Raw genomic sequence first — 21,604 nt, 5'->3', positions numbered from 1 at the left:
ACAAGACAAAGGCAATTGTAAACATACATTGAAAACAACAGAAAACAGAAGCAAAATTAAATATACATTGGTTGTCCGTTGCTATTTACATTGGTTGTGGATTCTTTTGGATGCTGTTGGGGAGGATGACCTACCGGGGGAAGGCCCTAGCGGCCAGGTCTCTGGCACTGAGTCTGGCTCTGGGGCTCAGAAGGAAAGGGGGGAGAATAGAAAAGCAATAGTCGTAGGAGATTCAATGGTTAGGGGAATAGATAGGAGATTCTGTGGTCGCGAGCGAGACTGCCGGAAGGTATGTTGCCTCCCGGGTGTCAGGGATGTCTCGGATCGTGTCTTCAGGAGGGTGAGGGTGAGCAGCCAGAAGTCGTGGTGCACATTGGTACCAACGACGTAGGTAGGAAAAGGGGTGTGGAGGTAATAAACGAGTTTAGGGAGTTAGGCTGGAAGTTAAAAGCCAGGACAGACAGAGTTGTCATCTCTGGTTTGTTGCCGGTGCCATGTGATAGCGAGGCTAGGAATAGGGAGAGAGTGCAGTTGAATACGTGGCTGCAGGAATGGTGTAGGAGGGAGGGCTTCAGGTATTTGGATAATTGAAGCGCATTCTGGGGAAGGTGGGACCTGTACAAGCAGGACGGGTTGCATCTGACCCAGAGGGGCACCAATATCCTGGGAGGGAGGTTTTCTAGTACTCTTCGGGAGGGTTTAAACTAATTTGGCAGGGGAATGGGAACTGGATTTGTAGTCCAGCAACTAAGGTAGCCGATATTCTGGATGCCAAAGCGTGTAGTGAGGCAGTGGGGAAGGGAACACTGACAAAGGAGAGGACTTGCAGGCACGGAGATGGGTTGAAGTGTGTATACTTCAACGCAAGAAGTATCAGGAATAAGGTGGGTGAACTTTTTAAAAAATATATATTTTATTGAAAATTTTTTCCAAACAACTATTTTTTCCCTCTTACAAAGCAAACGTAACAGTAAAGAAATTTTTAAACAATACACAAATAACTGAACCCCATAATCTTTTAACATAAATTAAACTAAAACCCTCACTTCCCCCCCCCCCCCCCCCCCCCCTCCCCCCCCTCCCCCCTGGGTTGCTGCTGCTGGCCATCTGTCTTCCCTCTAACGTTCCCCTAGGTAGTCGAGAATTGGCTGCCACCGCCTGGTGAACCCTTGAGCCGATCCTCTCAGGGCAAACTTTATCTGCTCCAGTTTAATGAACCCCGCCATATCGTTTACCCAGGCCTCCAGTCCGGGGGGTTTCGCCTCCTTCCACATGAGTAGAATCCTACGCCGGGCTACTAGGGACGCAAAGGCCACGACATCGGCCTCTTTCGCCTCCTGCACTCCCGGCTCATCCGCAACTCCAAATAGAGCTAGCCCCCAGCCTGGTTTGACCCGGGCCTTCACCACCTTCGAAATCACTCCCGTCACTCCCTTCCAATACCCCTCCAGCGCCGGGCACGCCCAAAACATATGTGCGTGGTTTGCCGGGCTCCCGCCGCACCTCCCACATTTGTCCTCCACTCCAAAGAACCTGCTCAATCTTGCTCCTGTTATGTGTGCTCTATGTAGCACCTTAAATTGAATCAGGCTAAGCCTGGCGCATGAGGAAGAGGAATTTACCCTGCTTAGGGCATCAGCCCACATACCCTCCTCTATCTCCTCCCCTAGTTCTTCTTCCCACTTTCCTTTTAGTTCGCCCACCAACTCCTCCCCCTCTTCCCTCATCTCTCGGTATATCTCTGACACCTTGCCCTCTCCGACCCACACCCCTGGAAGCACTCTGTCCTGAGTCCCCTGTGTCGGGAGCAGCGGAAATTCCCTCACCTGTTGTCTAGTAAACGCCCTCACCTGCATATATCTCAGGAAGTTTCCCCGGGGCAACTTATACTTTTCCTCCAATGCTCCCAAGCTCGCAAAAGTCCCATCTATAAATAAATCTCCCACCCTCCTAATTCCCACCTGGTGCCAGCTCTGAAATCCTCCATCCATTCTTCCTGGGGTGAATCTATGGTTGTTCCTAATTGGGGACCCCACCAGGGCACCCCGCACCCCTCTCTGTCGCCTCCACTGTCCCCAGATATTCAATGTTGCCGCCACCACCGGGTTCGTGGTAAACGTTTTTGGCGAGAACGGTAGCGGCGCCGTCACCAACGCCTCTAAACTCGTCTCTTTACAGGACTTTCTCTCCAGTCTTTTCCACGCCGCTCCCTCGCCCTCCATCATCCATTTACGTATCATTGCCACATTGGCGGCCCAATAGTAATCGCCCAAGTTTGGTAGTGCCAATCCTCCTCTGTCCCTGCTACGCTGAAGGAACCCCCTCCTTACTCTCGGAACTTTCCCTGCCCACACGAAGCTCGTGATGCTCCTGTCTATTTTATTGAAAAAGGTCTTAGTGATTAGTATAGGGAGACATTGAAATACAAATAAGAACCTCGGGAGGACCATCATCTTATTTGCCTGCACCCTGCCCGCCAGCGACAGAGGCTGCATGTCCCACCTCTTGAAGTCCTCCTCCATTTGTTTTACCAGCTGTGTCAGATTAAGTCTGTGCAAGGTTCCCCAGCTCCTAGCGATCTGAATCCCCAGGTATCGGAAGTTTCTTTCCACTTTCCTTAGAGGCAGGCCTTCTATCTCTCTACTTTGGTCCCCTGGATGTATCACAAATAATTCACTCTTCCCCATGTTTAGCCTATACCCCGAGAAATCCCCGAACTCGCTCAACATTCGCATAACCTCTATCATCCCCCCCGCTGGGTCCGACACGTATAACAATAGGTCATCTGCGTATAGCGAGACTCAGTGTTCTTCTCCCCCTCTAATCACCCCTCTCCATTTCCTGGAGTCTCTCAACGCCATGGCCAGAGGTTCAATTGCCAACGCGAACAACAATGGAGACAACGGGTATCCCTGTCTTGTTCCCCTATATAGTCGGAAATACTCCGATCTTTGTCGACCCGTAACTACACTTGCCGTTGGAGCCCCATAAAGAAGTTTGATCCAGCTAATAAACCCGTTCCCGAACCCAAACCTCCTTAACACTTCCCATAAATACTCCCACTCCACCCTATCAAATGCCTTCTCTGCATCCATTGCCGCCACTATCTATGCCTCCCCCTCCACTGGGGGCATCATTATCACCCCTAATAGTCGTCGCACGTTAACATTCAGTTGTCTCCCTTTTACGAACCCGGTCTGGTCTTCGTGCACCACCCCCGGGACACAGTCCTCTATCCTCGATGCCAGTACCTTTGCCAGCAATTTGGCGTTCACGTTCAATAATGAAATAGGTCTATAGGACCCGCACTGCAACGGATCTTTATCCCTCTTCAAAATTAGCGATATCGTCGCCTCCGACATTGTCGGGGGTAAAGTCCCTCCTTCCCTGGCCTCATTGAACGTCCTCACCATCAACGGGGCCAACAAGTCCACATATTTTCTGTAAAATTCCACCGGGAACCTGTCTGGTCCCGGAGCCTTCCCTGCTTGCATGCTTCCCAGTCCCTTAATAACCTCGTCCACCCCAATCGGTGCCCCCAGGCCTACCACCTCCTGCTCCTCCACTTTCGGGAACCTCAATTGATCCAGGAACTGCCGCATCCCCTCCTCTCCCTCTGGGGGTTGAGACCTATACAGTCCCTTATAAAAAGTCTTGAACACCTCATTTATCTTTCCTCCTCTTCGCACCGTGTCTCCCTTTTCGTCTCTAATTCCTCCTATCTCCCTCGCTGCTGTCCTCTTTCGCAATTGATGAGCCAGCAGGCGACTAGCCTTTTCCCCATATTCATACCTCCTCCCCTGTGCCTTCCTCCACAGCACCTCCGCCTTTCTGGTGGTCAGAAGGTCAAACTCCGTCTGGAGTCGTCTCCTCTCCCTGTACAGTCCCTCCTCCGGGGTCTCTGCAAATTCCCTATCCACCCTAAAAATCTCCCCCAGTAATCTTTCCCTTTCCTTGGCCTCTGTTTTCCTTTTGTGGGCCCCAATGGAGATCAGCTCTCCTCTGACCACCGCTTTTAGTGCTTCCCATACCACTCCCACAGGGACCTCGCCGTCGTCATTGACCTCCAGTTATCTCTCAATACACCCCCGCACTCTTGCACACACTCCCTCATCCGCCATCAATCCCACATCTAATCGCCAGAGTGCTCTCTGCTCCCTTTCCTCTCCTAATTCCAGGTCCACCCAATGTGGGGCATGGTCCGAAACCGCTATGGCTGAATACTCTGCTTCTTCCACCCTAGAGATCAACGACCTTCCCAAAACAAAAAAAAATCTATCCGGTAGTACACTTTATGGACATGGGAGAAGAAGGAGAACTCCCTAGCCCTAGGTCTAAGAAATCGCCATGGATCCACTACCCCAATTTGGTCCATAAACCCCTTAAGCACCTTGGCCGCTGCCAGCCTTCTTCCGGTCCTTGAGCTGGATCTATCTAGCCCCGGGTCCAGCACAGTATTAAAGTCCCCTCCTAAAATCAAGTTTCCTACCTTCAGGTCCGGTATACGCCCCAGCATCCGTCTCATAAATCCCGCATCGTCCCAGTTCGGGGCACATACATTAACCAACACGACCTCCATTCCCTCCAGCCTGCCACTCACCATTACATATCTACCTCCGCTATCTGCTACGATGTTCTTTGCTTCAAATACTACCCGTTTCCCCACCAAAATGGCCACCCCTCTGTTCTTTGCATCTAGTCCTGAGTGGAACACCTGTCCCACCGATCCTTTCCTTAACCTAACTTGGTCCGCCACCTTTAGGTGCGTCTCTTGGAGCATAACCACGTCTGCCCTTAGTCCTTTCAAATGCGCGAGCACTCGGGCCCTTTTTATCGGTCCGTTCAGGCCTCTCACGTTCCACGTGATCAGCCTCACTAGGGGGCTACCTGCCCCCCTCCCGTGTCGACTAGCCATTACCTTCTCTAGGCCAGTCCCATATCCCGCCTCCGCGCTCCCACCCGCTCCCCCAGCGTCGCATACCATCCCCGTCCACCCACTCTTTAGCCTTTTCCTTTTGGATTTCCGCAGCAGCAACCCAGTTGTCCCCCTCCCCCCCCCACCCCCCCCGCTAGATCTCCTTCTAGCGTGATTGCTCCCCCCATATTACTTCCGTAAGTCAGCTGACTTCAACTGACCCCGGCTGCTCCTGCTCACTCCTCGACCCCCCCGTGTGGGGAACTCCCATCCGCCTTGCGTCTATCTTCCCGCCATTTTCTTTCTGGCGCGGGAACATCCCTTTACCTGACCCGCCTCTTGTGGCGCAGCTCCCTTTCCCCCCCCTCCCCTTCCTCATTCTCCATCTATGTCCCGTCTTTCCCCCCTCACCGGCGCCCACATTTCCCAATGTCTCCCCCCTTCCCAATTTACTTCTCAATTAACTTCAACCATAACATTAACAATAACATTTCCTGCAGCATCAGTCCCTCAGTTCCGATCCAATTTCTCCTCTTTGATAAAGGTCCATGCTTCCTCCGCCGTCTCGAAATAATGGTGTCTCTCCTGATACGTGACCCATAGTCTTGCCGGCTGCAGCATCCCGAACTTCACCTTTTTATGCAACACCTCCTTGGCTCGGTTAAAGCTCGCCCTCCTTCTCGCCACCTCCGCACTCCAATCCTGGTACACCCGTACCACTGCATTCTCCCATCTGCTACTCCGCACCTTTTTAGCCCATCTCAGGACCTCTTCTCTATCCTTAAGGCGGTGAAATCGCACGATTATCGCCCTGGGTGGTTCTCCCGCTTTTGGTCTTCTCGCCGGGATCCGATGTGCCCACTCCACCTCCAAGAGGCCAGTAGGGGCCTCAGCACCCATCAGTGCACTCAGCATCATACTTGCATAAGCTCCACAGTCCACTCCTTCCACACCCTCAGGGAGACCCAGTATTCGAAGGTTCTTCCTTCGCGCTCCGTTTTCTAGGGCCTTGATCCTTTCAGTACACTTTTTATGAAGTGCCTCGTGCGTCTGTGTCTTAACCGCCAGGCCCAAGATCTCGTCCTCATTATCCGTCACCTTCTGCTCCACCACGCGGAGCTCTGTCTCCTGGGTCTTTTGTGTCTCCTTGAGCCCCTCAATTACCTGTAGCATCGGGGTCAGCACCTCCCTCTTCAGCAGCTCCACGCACCTTCTCAAAAATTCATCCTGCTCGGGCCCCCATGTCGCCTGAGCTTTCTCCGCCGCCATCTTGTACTTCTCTCTTTCTGACCCTTTGGTCGACGATTCCTCGCGCTGCAGCCGCCGCCGCCGGTTTTTTCCTCCTTCGTTAGGGGGGGGACTCCCTTCTCACTCACCCCACACCGGGTTGCGTCGTCCAAAAATTTCCCGTTGGGGCTCTTAAAAGAGCCCGAAGGTCCGTCGAAGCTGGAGCCGCCGAAATGTGCGGCTAGCAAGGCATCACCGCAACCGGAAGTCAAGGTGGGTGAACTTAAGGCATGGATGGATCGGTACTTGGGACTATGGTGTGGTGGCCATCACGGAAACTTGGATAAAGAGGGGCAGAAATGGTTGTTGGAGGTCTCTGGTTATAGATGTTTCAATAAGATTAGGGAGGGTGGTAAAAGAGGTGGGGGGGGGGTGGCATTGTTAATTAGAGATAGTATAACAGCTGCAGAAAGGCAGTTCGAGGAGTATCAGCCTACTGAGGTAGTATGGGTTGAAGTCAGAAATAGGAAAGGAGCAGTCACCTTGTTAGGAGTTTTCTATAGGCCCCCAAATAGTAGCAGAGATGTGGAGGAACAGATTGGGAAACAGGTTTTGGAAAGGTGCAGAAGTCACAGGGTAGTAGTCATGGGTGACTTCAACTTCCCAAACATTGAGTGGAAACTCTTTAGATCAAATAGTTTGGATGGGTGGTGTTTGTGCAGTGTGTCCAGGAAGCTTTTCTAACACTATGTAGATTGTCCGACCAGAGGGGAAGCCATATTGGATTTGGTACTTGGTAATGAACCAGGGCAAGTGATAGAGTTGTTAGTGGGGGAGCATTTTGGAGATAGTGACCACAATTCTGTGACTTTCACTTTAGTAATGGAGAGGGATAGGTGCGTGCAACAGGGCAAGGTTTACAATTGGGGGAAGGGTAAATATGATGTTGTCAGACAAGAATTGAAGTGCATAAGTTGGGAACATAGGCTGTCCGGGAAGGACACAAGTGAAATGTGGAACTTGTTCAAGGAACAGGTACTACGTGTCCTTGATATGTATGTCCCTGTCAGGCAGGGAAGAGATGGTCGAGTGAGGTAACCATGGTTGACAAGAGAGGTTGAATGTCTTGTTAAGAGGAAAAAGGAGACTTATGTAAGGCTGAGGAAACAAGGTTCAGACAGGGCGCTGGAGAGATACAAGATAGCCAGGAGGGAACTGAAGAAAGGGATTAGGAGAGCAAAGAGAGGGCATGAACAATCTTTGGTGGGTAGGATCAAGGAAAACCCCAAGGCCTTTTACACATATGTGAGAAATATGAGAATGACTAGAGCGAGGGTAGGTCCGATGAAGGACAGTAGCGGGAGATTGTGTATTGAGTCTGAAGAGATAGGAGAGGTCTTGAACGAGTACTTTTCTTCAGTATTTACAAATGAGAGGGGCCATATTGTTGGAGAGGACAGTGTGAAACAGACTGGTAAGCTCGAGGAAATACTTGTCAGGAAGGAAGATGTGTTGGGCATTTTGAAAAACTTGAGGATAGACAAGTCCCCCGGGCCTGACGGGATATATCCAAGGATTCTATGGGAAGCAAGAGATGAAATTGCAGAGCCGTTGGCAATGATCTTTTCGTCCTCACTGTCAACAGGGGTGGTACCAGGGGATTGGAGAGTGGCGAATGTCGTGCCCCTGTTCAAAAAAGGGACGAGGGATAACCCTGGGAATTACAGGCCAGTTAGTCTTACTTTGGTGGTAGGCAAAGTAATGGAAAGGGTACTGAAGGATAGGATTTCTGAGCATCTGGAAAGACACTGCTAGATTTGAGATAGTCAGCACGGATTTGTGAGGGGTAGGTCTTGCCTTTCAAGTCTTATTGAATTCTTTGAGGAGGTGACCAAGCATGTGGATGAAGGTAAAGCAGTGGATGTAGTGTACATGGATTTTAGTAAGGCATTTGATAAGGTTCCCCATGGTAGGCTTATGCAGAAAGTAAGGAGGCATGGGATAGTGGGAAATTTGGCCAGTTGGATAACGAACTGGCTAACCGATAGAAGTCAGAGAGTGGTGGTGGATGGCAAATAATCAGCCTGGAGCCCAGTTACCAGTGGCGTACCGCAGGGATCAGTTCTGGGTCCTCTGCTGTTTGTGATTTTCATTAATGATTTGGATGAGGGAGTTGAAGGGTGGGTCAGTAAATTTGCAGACGATATGAAGATTGGTGGAGTTGTGGATAGTGAGGAGGGCTGTTGTTGGCTGCAAAGAGACATAGATAGGATGCAGAGCTGGGCTGAGAAGTGGCAGATGGAGTTTAACCCCGAAAAGTGTGAGGTTGTCCATTTTGGAAGGACAAATATGAATGTGGAATACAGGGTTAACGGTAGAGTTCTTGGCAATGTGGAGGAGCAGAGAGATCTTGGGGTCTATGTTCATACATCTTTGAAAGTTGCCACTCAAGTGGATAGAGCTGTGAAGAAGGCCTATGGTGTGCTGGCGTTCATCAACAGAGGGATTGAATTTAAGAGCCGTGAGGTGATGATGCAGCTGTACAAAACTTTGGTAAGGCAACATTTGGAGTAGTGTGTACAGTTCTGGTCGCCTCATTTTAGGAAGGATGTGGAAGCTTTGGAAAAGGTGCAAAGGAGATTTACCAGGATGTTGCATGGAATGGAGAGTAGGTCTTACGAGGAAAGGTTGAGGGTGCTAGGCCTTTTCTCATTAGAACGAAGAAGGATGAGGGGCGACTTAATAGAGGTTTATAAGATGATCAGGGGAATAGATAGAGTAGACAGTCAGAGACTTTTTCCCCGGGTGGAACAAACCATTACAAGGGGACATAAATTTAAGGTGAATGGTGGAAGATATAGGGGGGATGTCAGAGGTAGGTTCTTTACCCAGAGAGTAGTGGGGGCATGGATTGCACTGCCTGTGGAAGTAGTTGAGTCGGAAACATTAGGGACCTTCAAGCAGCTATTGGATAGGTACATGGATTACGGTAGAATGATATAGTGTAAATTAATTTGTTCTTAAGGGCAGCACGGTAGCATTGTGGATAGCACAATTGCTTCACAGCTCCAGGGTCCCAGGTTTGATTCCGACTTGGGTCACTGTCTGTGCGGAGTCTGCACGTCCTCCCCGTGTATGCGTGGGTTTCCTCCGGGTGCTCCGGTTTCCTCCCACAATCCAAAGATGTGCAGGTTAGGTGGATTGACCGTGATAAATTGCCCTTCGTGTTCGGTGGGGTTGATGGGTTGTGGGGATAGGGTGGAGGTGTTGACCTTGGGTAGGGTGCTCTTTCCAAGAGCCGGTGCAGACTCGATGGGCCGGGTGGCCTCCTTCTGCACTGTAAATTCTATGATAATCTATGATTAATCTGGGACAAAGGTTCGGCACAACATCGTGGGCCGAAGGGCCTGTTCTGTGCTGTATTTTTCTATGTTCTTTGTTCTTGTTTTGCCTTCTCCAGTGAGTGCTTATTCCCGACCGGGTCCCCCACTTTCCTCCCCCCCTCACCCCACTTTGTTCTCAACACCCCCTCCCCTCCTGATCATCTGGTGTGCCCTCTTTCCACTTCAGCTCCTACATTTTGTTTCTGTATGGTTGGCGTGACACCATGTGTTTTATTGTTTGCTGATCTTGGTTTGGCTCTATATTTTTTTCTTGTTCCCTCCCCTCCCTTCCCCCACCCTCCCTTTCATTGGATTCATTATTGTGTTGTGGCTTTCAGCTCCTTCTGGCTTACTGGCTATTGGAAGCAAACATGACTTGGAACAACTAAGTGAATGGCTCCCTCATTTTGTGGAAGCCTTCTTCTGACCCCTAGATGGCGAATTTGATTTTCTCCATCTGGAGAAATTCCGATAGGTTGGACAGCCAGTCTGCAGCTTTGGGTGGTGCTGCCGATCAACAGCCGAGCAGGATTATCCGGTGGGCAATTAGGGAGGCAAAGGCAAAGGTGTCGGCCCTCCTCACCATGAATAGATCTGGCTGTTCTGAGACCCCGAAGACTGCCATTCTCGGGCAGGGCTCCACCCTCATTCCCACCACCTTGGACATAGCCTCAAAGAAGGCTGTCCAGAACCTGCCAAGTCTGGGATAAGACCAGAACATGCGGGCATGGTTGGCCCGGCCTCCTTGGCACCGTTCACATTTATCCTTCACCTCCGGGAGGAACCTGCTCATTCGGGCTCTGGTCAAGTGGTCTCTGTGTACCACATTTAGCCGCATTAGGCTTGGCCTTCATTCCAGAGTCCACAGCCTATTTCAAACCCTAAATCCTCCTCCCATTTTTTTCTTGTCTCGCGCAGTTGTGTGTTTGCTGTTTCCAGTAGTCGCCCATACAAGTCTCCACAGATCCCCTTCCCTAAGATGTCCGCGTTCAGTAGGTCCTCTAACAACGACTGTTGCGGTGGTCGTGGGTATGTCCTTGATTCCCTACGTAGGTCGTTTTGACCTGCATGTATCTTAGTTCGCTCCCCCTGTCAGCTGGAACTTCTCTGTGAGTTTCTCGAGTGTTGTCAGTCTGTTGTCGGTGTAGAATTCCCTAACAGTCAGCGTATCTCCGTCCTGTCGCCACCTTTTGAAGGTGGCATCCATTGTCGCGGGCATGAACCAGTGGTTATTGCAGATTGGGCCTTTAATGGACATTTCAGTTAGTCCGAAGTGCTGTTGCGGAGTGTTGCTATCGCCACTGGGCTTGTTGAGTATTTGTTCGGTGGGGTTGGGAGCGCCGCCGTGGCCAGGGCCCGGAGGGAGGTTCTCCTGCAGGAGTCCTCCTCCATACGCACCCACTCGGCTTCTGGCTCTTTTATCCAACCCTTTACCCTCTCTGCAGTAGTCATATTGCAGGTTTGGGAGTGCTAGTCCCCCCTTGGCTCTCGTTCTCTGCAACACCTTTTTTGGGATCCTTGCATTCTTTCCCCCCCACTGGCCCCCTCCCCCCCCCCCCCCCCCCCTCCCCCCTCACACACACACATGCCATCATCAGTTTTTCTAGTGAGTTGAAGAAGGCCTTGCGGATGTAGACCGGTATGGATCTGAACAGGAAGAGGAACCTGGACAGTACGTTTATCTTGATCGTCTGCACTGTCCCTGCCAGGCGTGTCCCATCTCTGCAGGTCCTTTTATACTTCCTCCACCAGACTAGTCAGGTTCCATTTGTGGATCCCTGTCCAGTCATGAGCAATTTGGATCCCCAGGTAGCGGAATTTGTGCCGTGCCAGTTTAAACTGCAATCCCTCAAGCTCTGCCCCTCCCCCTTGTGGGTTCACCGGGAAGACCTCACTTTTGCCCAGGTTGAGCTTGTAGCCCGAGAAGGCTCCAAACTCTTTCAAGAGCATCATGGTTCCTTCCATACTGTTTTGTGGATCTGTGATGTCGAGGAGCAGATCATCCCCTTGAGCGAGACTCTGTGCTCTCTGTCTCCTCTCCGGATCCCATTCCAGTCCTTTGCCGCACTGATCGTGAACTCCAGTGGCTCGATCTCCAGAGTGAACAGCAGGGACAACGGGCATCACTGCTTTGTGGCTCTGTGCAGCTGGAAGTACTTAGAACTGGTGGTATTTGTCCATACGGTCGCTTTGGGAGCGCTGTACAGGGGTTTCACCCAGGCGGTGAACGTGCTCCAAGTCCAAACCGCTTCAGCACCTCTATGAGGTATTTCCATTCGACTCTTTTGGAGGCCTTTTCTGCATCCAGGGAGATGATCATCTCAGTGCTCTCTCCCTGTGTGGGGTCTTGATCACATTCAGCAGGCACCTGATGTTTGACATTAGCTGTCTATCCTTGACAAAGCCCCCGTTTGGTCTTCTGCTACCACCTTTGATTCGCAGCCCTCCTGTCTCTTGGCTAGTATTTTTGCGTCCATGTTTAGCAGCCAAATGGGTCTGTAGGACCCGCATTCTGTTGTCTTTGTCTTTCTTGGTTATCAGTGAGATTGCGGCTTGTGCTAGTGTAGGCGGCAGGGTGCCCCTCTCCAGCGAGTCTGTGAACATATCCCGCAGCTGCGGGGCTAGTACTGCCGCAAATCCCTTATAGAAGTTTGCCAGGAACCAGTCTGGTCCTGGCACTTTCTCCGCCTGCATGAATTTAATACTCTCCATGACTTCTCCCAGCTCTAGTGGTGCTTCCAGCCGCCGTTTCCTGTCCTCCCCCACGACTGGCACGTTCAGTCGATCGAGGAACTGTCCTCAAGTCCTCTGCGGAGGGCCCGGAGGTGTACAGTCCCCGGTTGAAGACGCACCGAATGAGGGGGACGGCGACGTCGATGAACGTACTGCGCAGGCGCGCACCACGTACGACCGCACCGCGCATGCGCGGTGGCGCAGCGAACGTACTGACGCTACAACAGTGAAAGTATTTTCAACAGTTTCTAGCTTAATAAAATAGTGTTGTACTATTTTAAGTGTTGGTGGCCTGTATGTATTCCACGGATCCAGAGCACCCAACACATCATAGGGTACAGTCAGTAGACACAGCTGTTGTCTGACAGCAGCTATAGGTCCATTATGGAGGTGGGTGGGGATTTGGGGGGAAGGGGGGGGCCCCTCTTGGACATGGTCATGGGTAATGTGGGCTGCACTCTGACGACTGGAAATTCCAGGCTATGCAGAAACAGGGTCTTAATGGACTCCTTAATTAGCAATTGTCTTCAATTGGTTCCTTGCTGATCCAAGCCCAGGTCTCCCTCATTCAAAATGACTTGGAGTCGGGAGATGTCCAGTGGCAACATGTGGGTGGAGGTCGCACATTGGGTGGCTCCTGTTTTTTGGATCTTTTGGTACTTTTTGGATGACCTGGTGTGGGAAGTTCTAAGGAATCAGTAGAATGTCGAAGTTCCAGAAGAAAGGTCAGGGAAGTAAGGGGTGAGCGAAAGTATGCTGGCCAGTGCTGTTGTGAATCCAACAGGTGGAAAGATGGGGGTTGCTGGTTCGTCAGGTGGGGCAGCTCCCATGGTTGAGATTCTGACTGAGGTGGTATCGGAGGAGTTTGAAAGGCTGGTCACCAAGCATTAAAAGGTGCTTCAGAGGGAGATGATGGCTCGTTCAAAGAGTGGGTGGAGGAGTTGTTTGCCCTGATAAAGGCTCCATTGATGAAGACGTCGGTAGAGGTGTGGGAGCAAGGACAGAAGATGCAGAGGGTGGAGGAGGCATTGTTACAACATAGCGATCAGTTCACCTCAACGGGTGGGGAGCTGCGGAGGGTGGCAGAGGTCAATAAAGGGCTAAGAGCCAAAGTGGAGGACGTGGAGAACAGTTTGAGGAGGCAGAATTTGGGGATTGTGGGCTTGCCCGAGGGGCCAGAAGCCGACTGAGTACTTTGCGGACATGTTCGTCAAGTTGATGGGGAAGGGGGAAAATCCCTCCCTTTACGAGTTGGACAGGGCCCATCGGTCGCTCTGGCTGAAGCCGAGAACGAATGAGCAACCAAGGATGGTCAAAGTCTGCTTCCACAGCTACCACGTGAAGGAGAAGATTTTGAGCTGGGGAAAGCAGAAAAGAGACAAGCGACACGGTAGTGGTTAGCACTGTTGCTTCACAGCTCCAGGGTACCAGGTTCAATTCCTGGCTTGGGTGACTGTGCGGAGTCTGCACGTTCTCCACGTGTCTGCATGGGTTTCCTTCGGACGCTCCGTTTTTTTCCTCCAAAGTCCAACGACGTGCAGGTTAAGTGGATTGGCCATGTTAAATTACCCTTAGTGTCCAAAAAAGTCAGGTAGAGTTATTGGGTTACAGGGATAGGCTGGAGGTGTGGGCTTAAGTAGGGTGCTCTTTCCAAGGGCCAGTGCAGACTTGATAGGCCAATTGGCCTCCTTCTGCACTGTAGATTCTATGATTCTCTAAGTGGGAAGGCGTTGGTAAAGAATATACCAAGATCTTACAGTGGAGTTGGCGAGAAGGCGGGCAGCCTTTGGACGGGTGAAGGCGGCATTGTACAACAGTGGGGTGAGGTTCAGAGTGGTCTACCCAGCAAAGCTGACAGTGACTCACAATTCGAAGGACGTCCTTTGAGCTGGCGGAGGAGGTGGAGGCGTTCGTGAAAGCTGAAGAATGGGGAATGAGGTGATATTTGGGATTTGGACTTGGACGGTGTGGACTGAGAGCATTTTTCTTTTGTAATTTTCAACTAGAGGGGTTTCTTATGTGTTTTCTTTTATGGGTGTGTTTCTTTTCTGTTCTGTGAATGTAGTCTCCCCACTCTGACTGTATGGCTGGGGTGAGGTTGGAATTGTCTTTTGGTGGGAGTATGGGGTGGGGAGGTTGGTGGGTTTCTTGACATGAGGGGCTGAGTTGCTGAGTGTATGGTTAGGAGGAGAGGGCTCGGGCAGGTGTCGGCACGGTATGCATACAAAGGTTGGCTAGTGTTATGAAGCCTGGCTGGGTAGGTTTCAATGGACCTGGGAGGTGTAAATGGTAGGGGGAGGGGATCGATACTGGGTGAAGTGTTTGTAAGAGGAAGTGGATGGGGATTCTGGGAAGGGGGAGTTGATTCTAGCAAAAGGATGGGGTGGGTGGGTCCGGCTGGATGGGTGGGGCCTGGGTAATGGTGATGGCGGATAGGAGGAGCCGGGGGTGGGGGTAGAATGGTGACATGGAACGTGAGGGTTTTAAAATTATATCTTTTATGAGTGTCATAAATAGGCTTACATTAACACTGCAATGAAGTTACTGTGAAAATCCCCTAGTCACCATACTATGGCGCCTGTTCAGGTACACTGAGGGAGAATTCAGAATGTCGAATTCACCTAACAAGCACATCTTTCGGGACTTGTGGGAGGAAACTGGAGCACCCGGAGGAAACCCACACAGACATGGGGAGAATGTGTAGACTCTGCAAAGATAGTGACCAAAGCTGGGAATCAACCTGGGTCCCTGGCACTGTGAAGCAACAGTGCTAACCACTGTGTTACCATGGTTAGGATGGTTAGAGGGACCAATGAAGAGAGCGAATTTTCTCGCAATTGAAGAGTTTGAAGGTCGATGTGGTGATGCTGCAAGAGAGCCATCTGAGGGTGAAAGACCAGATGAGGTTTTGGAAGGGTTAGGTGAGCCAGGTGTTTCATTTGGTGATCGATAGTATGGCCCGGGAGGTGGCTTATTTGGTGGGCAAGCAAGTGAGGTTTCAAATGGGGAAGGTGGTGGCGGATCAGGGGACAGGTATGTGATCGTAACTGGTATGCTGGAGGGGAAGTTGGTGGCACTGGTTAGCTTATATGCCCCCAATTGGGACAATGCGCAGTTTGTGAAGAAAACGGTGGCTGCCATCCTGATTCTGGATACCCATGTCTTGAATTGGGGGGGGGGGGGAATGGAACACAATGGGTGGACTGGTCCCAGCCGTGCTAGCTGACCCCAGATGTTGGCTAGGCTTATGAGGCAGATGGGATGGAGCAGATGACCCGTGGAGATTTTTACACCCCAGAGATCAGGATTGTTCAATTCCCCCCCCCCCCCCTCCTCAGTGCACAAGCTGTTCTCGAGGATTGACTTTTTTATGGTGTGGGAAGCTCTGGTGGCTGGAGTTAAGAGGGTAGAGTATTCGGCAATTGTGATTTCGGATAATGCTCCACATTGGATGGAAGTGGTACTGGAGAAGTGGTTGTTCAGAAGCCAGGGTAGATGCTGGATGTGGGGTTGTTGGCAAATCAGTTTCTGTGATAGGATGAGAAAGGTGATTGAGGAGTATGTGGGGTTCAACTGTGTGGGCAGGTCTCGCCATCGGAGGTTTGGGAGCCTGTGAAGGCAGTGGTGCAATGGGGGAGGGGGGGGGGATTTTGTTTAAAGCTAAGGTGGATAGGAGGAGAGGGAGGAATGCCAATGGTTGATAGAAGAGATTTTGGAGGTGGACAGGAGGCACGTGGGGGACCCGGATACGGGGGACCCAGATACGGGGCTCCCGGCAAAGCGGGAGGAGTTGCAGGCGAGGTTCGACCTGCTGTCCATGGGGAAAGTAGTGCGTCAGCTGAGGAAGGCGAAGGGGGCTGTCAATGAGTACGGGGAGAAGGCAGGTCGGATGTTAGCAGATCAGCTCCGTAGGCAAGCTGCGGCGAGGGAGATAGTTTGGGTTCGGGATAGGACGGGTGAGCTTGGGGTGGCCCCAGAGCAGTTTGGGTTCGGGATTGGACGGGTGAGCTTGGGGTGGCCCCAGAGCAGTTTGGGTTCGGGATAGGACGGGTGAGCTTGTGGTGGCCCCGGAGCAGATTGACAAGGTGTTTGAGGAGTTTTACAGGGACTTGTATAAGTCAGAGCCACCAGATCTCTGACTTTTAAAATAAATTTAAAGTACCCAATTCTTTTTTTGTCCAATTAAAGGGCAATTAGTGTGGCCAATCCATCTACCCTGCACATCTTTGGGTTGTGGGAGTGAGACCCATACACACATGGGAAGAATGTACAAACTCCACATGGATAGTGATCCGGGGCCGTGTTCGAACCCGGGTACTTGGTGCCAAGAGGTAGCAGTGCTAACCACTGCACCACCGTGCCGCCTGATGAGTGAGTTTTTGGGGAGGTTAGAGTGCCCGAGGTAGGGTGAAATGGAGTCGGTGGAAGTAGGGGAAGTGAAGGCGGCAATAGGGAAGATGCAGGCGGGGAAGGCCGTGAGGCCGGATGGGTTCCCGTTGGAATTTTACAAGAATTTAAGGATAAGCTGGCGCCATTGTTGGTGGAATTATTCAAGGACGCGATGGTTAGGAGGTTTTGCCAAAAATTATGGGACAGGCCTCCATCTCATTGTTCTTAAAGAAGGATAAGGACCCGGTGGAGTGTGGGTCGTATCGGCCCATATCTCTGTTGAATATGGACACCAAGATATTGGCAAAGGTGCTGGAGTTGGAGGGGTGCCTTCCGAGGGTGGTTGGGGAGGATCAGGCGGGGCTTGTTAAAAGCAGACAGTTGTCATTGAATGTGAGGCTGCTGCTGAATATGGTGCTTTCTCCGGCAAAGGGAAGGTAGTTGGAGGTGGTGGTTGCATTAGACGCGGAGAAGGCATTTGATCGGGTGGAGTGGAGTTATCTGATTGCGGTGTTGGAGAAGTTTGGGATTGGGCCTACGTTTATGGTACGGTCAAATTGCTGCGTAAGGAGCCGATAGCGAGTATGCGCATGAATGATCAAATTCAGGGTATTTTTTGTTGCACCGGAAACAAGGCAGGGGTGCCCCAAGTCCTCCCTCCTGTTTGCGACGGTGATCGAGCCCTTGGCCCTTGGCTCAGGAGCTCGGAGTTGTGGAAGGGGAGGGGGGGGGGGGGGGGGTGGGAGGAGGGGGGCTGCATAGGGTGTCCTTGTACGCGGATAATGTGCTGTTATATATTTTGGAGCCGGGTTACTCAGCGTTTACTTCAAAGATTTGGGATGTTTTTGGGTAAAAGCTGAATTTGGGGAAAAGCAAGTATTCCATACGGCAGCAGCTCACTTTAGGTATCTGGGGGTGCAGGTGGCTTGGGACTGGGCAGGTTTTTAGAAATTGAATTTCTCGAGTTTGGTGGGGAGGGTGAAGGCAGATTTATTGAGGTGGGATTATCTTTCTCTGTCGTTAGCGGGCCGGGTGCAGGTCGTGAAGATGAACATTCTATCGTGGTTTTTATTTTTGTTTCAATGCTTGCCGGTCTTTTTGCCCAAGGCGTTTTTCAAAGGGGTGGATAGGCTGATTTTACTGTGTATCATTAAGACAGAGATAGATAGGTTCTTGATTAATAAGGGGATCAGGGGTTATTGGGAGAAGGCAGGAGAATGGGGATGAGAAACATATCAACCATAACTCGATTGCGGAGCGTACTTGATGGGCTGAATGGTCTAATTTTGCTCCTACATCATATGGTTTGTCTGGGCGGGCTAGTTGGCCTGGATAAGGAAGGTGGTTTTGCAGGGGAGACGGCAGTCGAGCGGGATTAGGCCTTCTGAATTTGATGTACTATTATTGGGCGGCGAATGCAGATAAGGTACGGGGATGGAATATGGAGGCGGGGGCTTTATGGGTAAGGATGGAGGTGGGTTCATGCAGGGGGTCAGGGTTGCGGATAGTATTAAATTGTGCATCCACTAGCCCCCATCCCAACCCTGACCCTTTTAAAAATGGAATCTATTTGTTTTCCGACATATTGCCACCAATTTGGCTACATTATATTATCAAAGTCATTAACATTAATTGTAAATAGTTGAGGCCCCTTCATTGTTCACTTTGATACCACACCAGTTACAGCTTGTGAACCTGAAAGAGACATATTTATCCTGACTTTCTGTTTTCTGTTGGTTAGCTAATTTTCTATCCATGCTCATTACACATTTAAGTTGTATTTTGTCATTGCTTCTCAGCCATTTGGCTAAGAACAAGGGTGAGATCAGGTGTAATGCCTGGATCTGGTATGTCTCTCTTGTGGGGACCATGAATTGGATTCAATTGGAATTTGAATTGGTTTTTGGAGTAGGCAAGGTGATGGATTAGGGGTTCACTCTGCTCTTTGGCTTTGTAACTCTGATAAAGGAATAAAAAAAAAAGTTGTATTTTGTCACAGTCCTCCTCATTATTGGTCATATTCCCCAATCTGGTATCATCGCCAAATATTAAAAACGCAACTTGTCATTTATGCTTAATTATAAGCAAATAAGTTACCATTGTGGATACTTAGCTGCACCAAACACAGACTTGCTTCTCTGTGGAGGAGTCTTTGAGATCCCTTGCTTAGTGTAAGCATGGTAGCGGTGAACTAAATATAGTGGGTATGACTGCTGCAGAATGCAACATGATCAATAAAGAAAACATGAATATTATTGAACTTTCTGTGATGGCCATTTTGAAATGTTTGCATTGTTCTTTCAGATATTTTATGAATAAAGTATATTTTTCCAAAAACAAAGGACTGCTGCACCATTCTGCGTGCCAGTGTAGCTGACATACAATCCTAAGAGCCTCATGTTGGATGGCTGGAGTACTTAACCAAGTCATGCAAACATGTGAATTGGAGTTTTATAGCATACATTGAAATTCTATTGCAATTTTAAAACTTAACTAAACTCTTCTTCTGAACCAACACTATTCTTCACCTTACTCTCCTGCTGCCATCATAGGCTTGGATTTTCCTTGGATAAACCCACAGCTGTGATTTTTCCCAATGTTCTCCAAAGGATCCACTGAGGTACTTATCACCACATCCTTGTAACACAGATGCACTCATTCTCTTTACTTGCTGACCTTCCTGTCCAATGGTATTTTTGAACTCGGGTTAATTTTACCTAGCTTCCTCCATGTCCTGTCATCTGACCCAGCAGTGTTATCTGCAGTTCAACAATCATAGCCCTCATTTATTTTTCCCACCAGAATGTCTACTCACTTACAAATAAGTCCTTAACCTTATTATGGACGATTGTATTGATATCAACTGCAATTTGGCTCGCAGATGACAACACCTTCCCTTTTACTGAAATCTCACCATCTGGATATACTTTCTAATATCTCATTTCTGGAGACCTTCCCAAGTGGTCCTAAGCTGCAACCTTCCTCTGCAGACTTTCATGCCCAGCTTTCAGTCTGGCTGGCTGCTGGGTGGGAAATGGATTTAAAAAGTCTTATAAACAGGAAAACAACAGGGCCGTGTATTCCGGTATCTCTGGCTGCTGACAAATGCCCTAGCTCTCTCGACACTCACCTGTAAATTTTGGGGAACGCTTCATGCTAAACGTGCCCATCATAACCTTAAATATCTTTTTCACTCTCTGGTATTTCCAGAAGTGATGTTGGGTTTTTCTTTCCTATTTTGTTAAGTATCTTTAGTTCACAAGGATGATTCTTCAAATAACAGCCTTACAATCAGCTAGACAAGGCAGCTGTATCTGACTGTCTAATGCTGAAAGAATTAACTCTTGATTCCAAGTGTTCTATGTTCACATGAAATTATTTTTTGGCACATTTATACATACTTGCAAATTGACATGAGATTGTTGTGTAGGGAGTAGGATGCTACAGTGTTTCTGAATCTTACCTTAATTGTTGTTCTTTTTCAAACTTGTGTGCATATTTCTGCAATTCCCCATTCAGAAAGTCCACAGCATCCCTAAACCAAAATAAATTCTTAATACCGTAAACTTTAAAACATATTCACTGAAATTAGTACAAGAAATTGCTTCGTGGAACATCACTTCCAACACTATACCAAAACGGTTAATGATTCAAGAGCAACATTAAGTTTAGGCTGTTTACAAATGCATTGGCAGGTCAATAGAATCAATAAGGGTAATTGGTTGGCCAGTGGAACGTGCAGGACTGTTGTCTGGAAGTTGTTGCAAAAGACTAGGGGCTGAATTCTCCAGTCGCTGACGCCGATCGGCCAGAGAATCACAGTTCCCGACCAAATCGGGGCAGCGCCGCTTTCGCGATGCTCCGCCCTCTCCAAAGCAGACGGCCCCAGGACATTGCCTGAGGCCCATCCCCGAAGTTCCGCCCCCAACCAGCTAAGTTCCCGACGGCATGGGTCTCTCATGGTCTCATCCTGTCGGGAACGCGGCGTGGCGGCTGCGGACTCAGTCCAGCGCAGCCACAGTCGGGGAAGGGCCGATCCGTGGGCAGGGGGGAACTTTATTGGTGGCTGGTGGCACTGTGGAGGGTGGTCGGGGGCCACGAGCCGGCCAAAGGGGAGGCACTATTTCGCAGGCCGGGTTCGCGAACGGCCTCCGCCATGTAGCACAGCGCAGCCGCTGCAGGCACCTCTCCGGGCCTTATCCGGATGCTCTACGCTGCCTGCATGCTAGCCCCCTGTAAAACAGGGAACCAGTGGCCAATTTACACCATTTCTTCTGGCGTAAAATACCACCATTCCCACACCGGTTTGGGGACATAGCCCCAAAATCGGAGAATCCAGCCCCAGGTCAATCATTTGGATAAACATGTCTGCCCTCTCTCTGTTCAACCTGCTTCCATTGATACAGTTGCCGGATGAATGCTTGCTGAATGCCAAGAACGAAATCCAAAGATGTGCAGGTTAGGTGGATTGGTCATGCTAAATTGTCCCTTAGTTTCCAAAGATGTGTAGGTTAGATGGGGTTATGGGGATAGGGTGGGAGAGTGGGCCTAGGTAGGGTGCTCTTTCAGAGTGTCGGTGCACACTTGATGGGCCAAATAGCCTTCTTTTCCACTGTAGATATTATATGGTTCTAATGACTAATAGGCTCAGCCAAGTAGGGGTCTGTTTATACAGTTGCAAAGGGGAGTGCTAGCTTTGATTAAGTGACATCTTCACTTACATCCCCGAACAGGCGCCGGAATGTGGCTACTAGGGGCTTTACACAGTAACTTCATTTGAAGCCTACTTGTGACAATAACTGATTTTCATTTCATCGCCTTGTAATAATGGGGGGGCGCATTACACCCAGCACAGATCTGGGCGTGCCGGTTAAATAACAGGAAAGGCAATAATCGAGATTTTTGCCAGGCACGAATCAATTTGCTATCTAGCCAGCATGCTCCCACTGGCGAGTTC

At 50.1% G+C, this 21,604-nt stretch overlaps 1 protein-coding gene across 2 annotated transcripts in view; it reads right to left on the bottom strand.

The window, feature by feature from the left end:
* Positions 1 to 21,604, bottom strand: part of ccdc175 (coiled-coil domain containing 175) — a 228,251-nt gene that overhangs the window by 67,523 nt on the left and 139,124 nt on the right. For both annotated transcript variants that reach the window (XM_072489110.1, XM_072489113.1), the window contains one exon: positions 20,111 to 20,182. In XM_072489110.1, the coding sequence (XP_072345211.1) occupies positions 20,111 to 20,182 (72 nt within the window). The remainder of the gene's footprint in view (positions 1 to 20,110; positions 20,183 to 21,604) is intronic.

The sequence above is a fragment of the Scyliorhinus torazame genome, chromosome 2, assembly GCF_047496885.1.
Source record: "Scyliorhinus torazame isolate Kashiwa2021f chromosome 2, sScyTor2.1, whole genome shotgun sequence".
In the NCBI taxonomy this organism is placed as follows: domain Eukaryota; kingdom Metazoa; phylum Chordata; class Chondrichthyes; order Carcharhiniformes; family Scyliorhinidae; genus Scyliorhinus; species Scyliorhinus torazame.
This window is presented reverse-complemented; position numbering and strand designations above follow the sequence as displayed.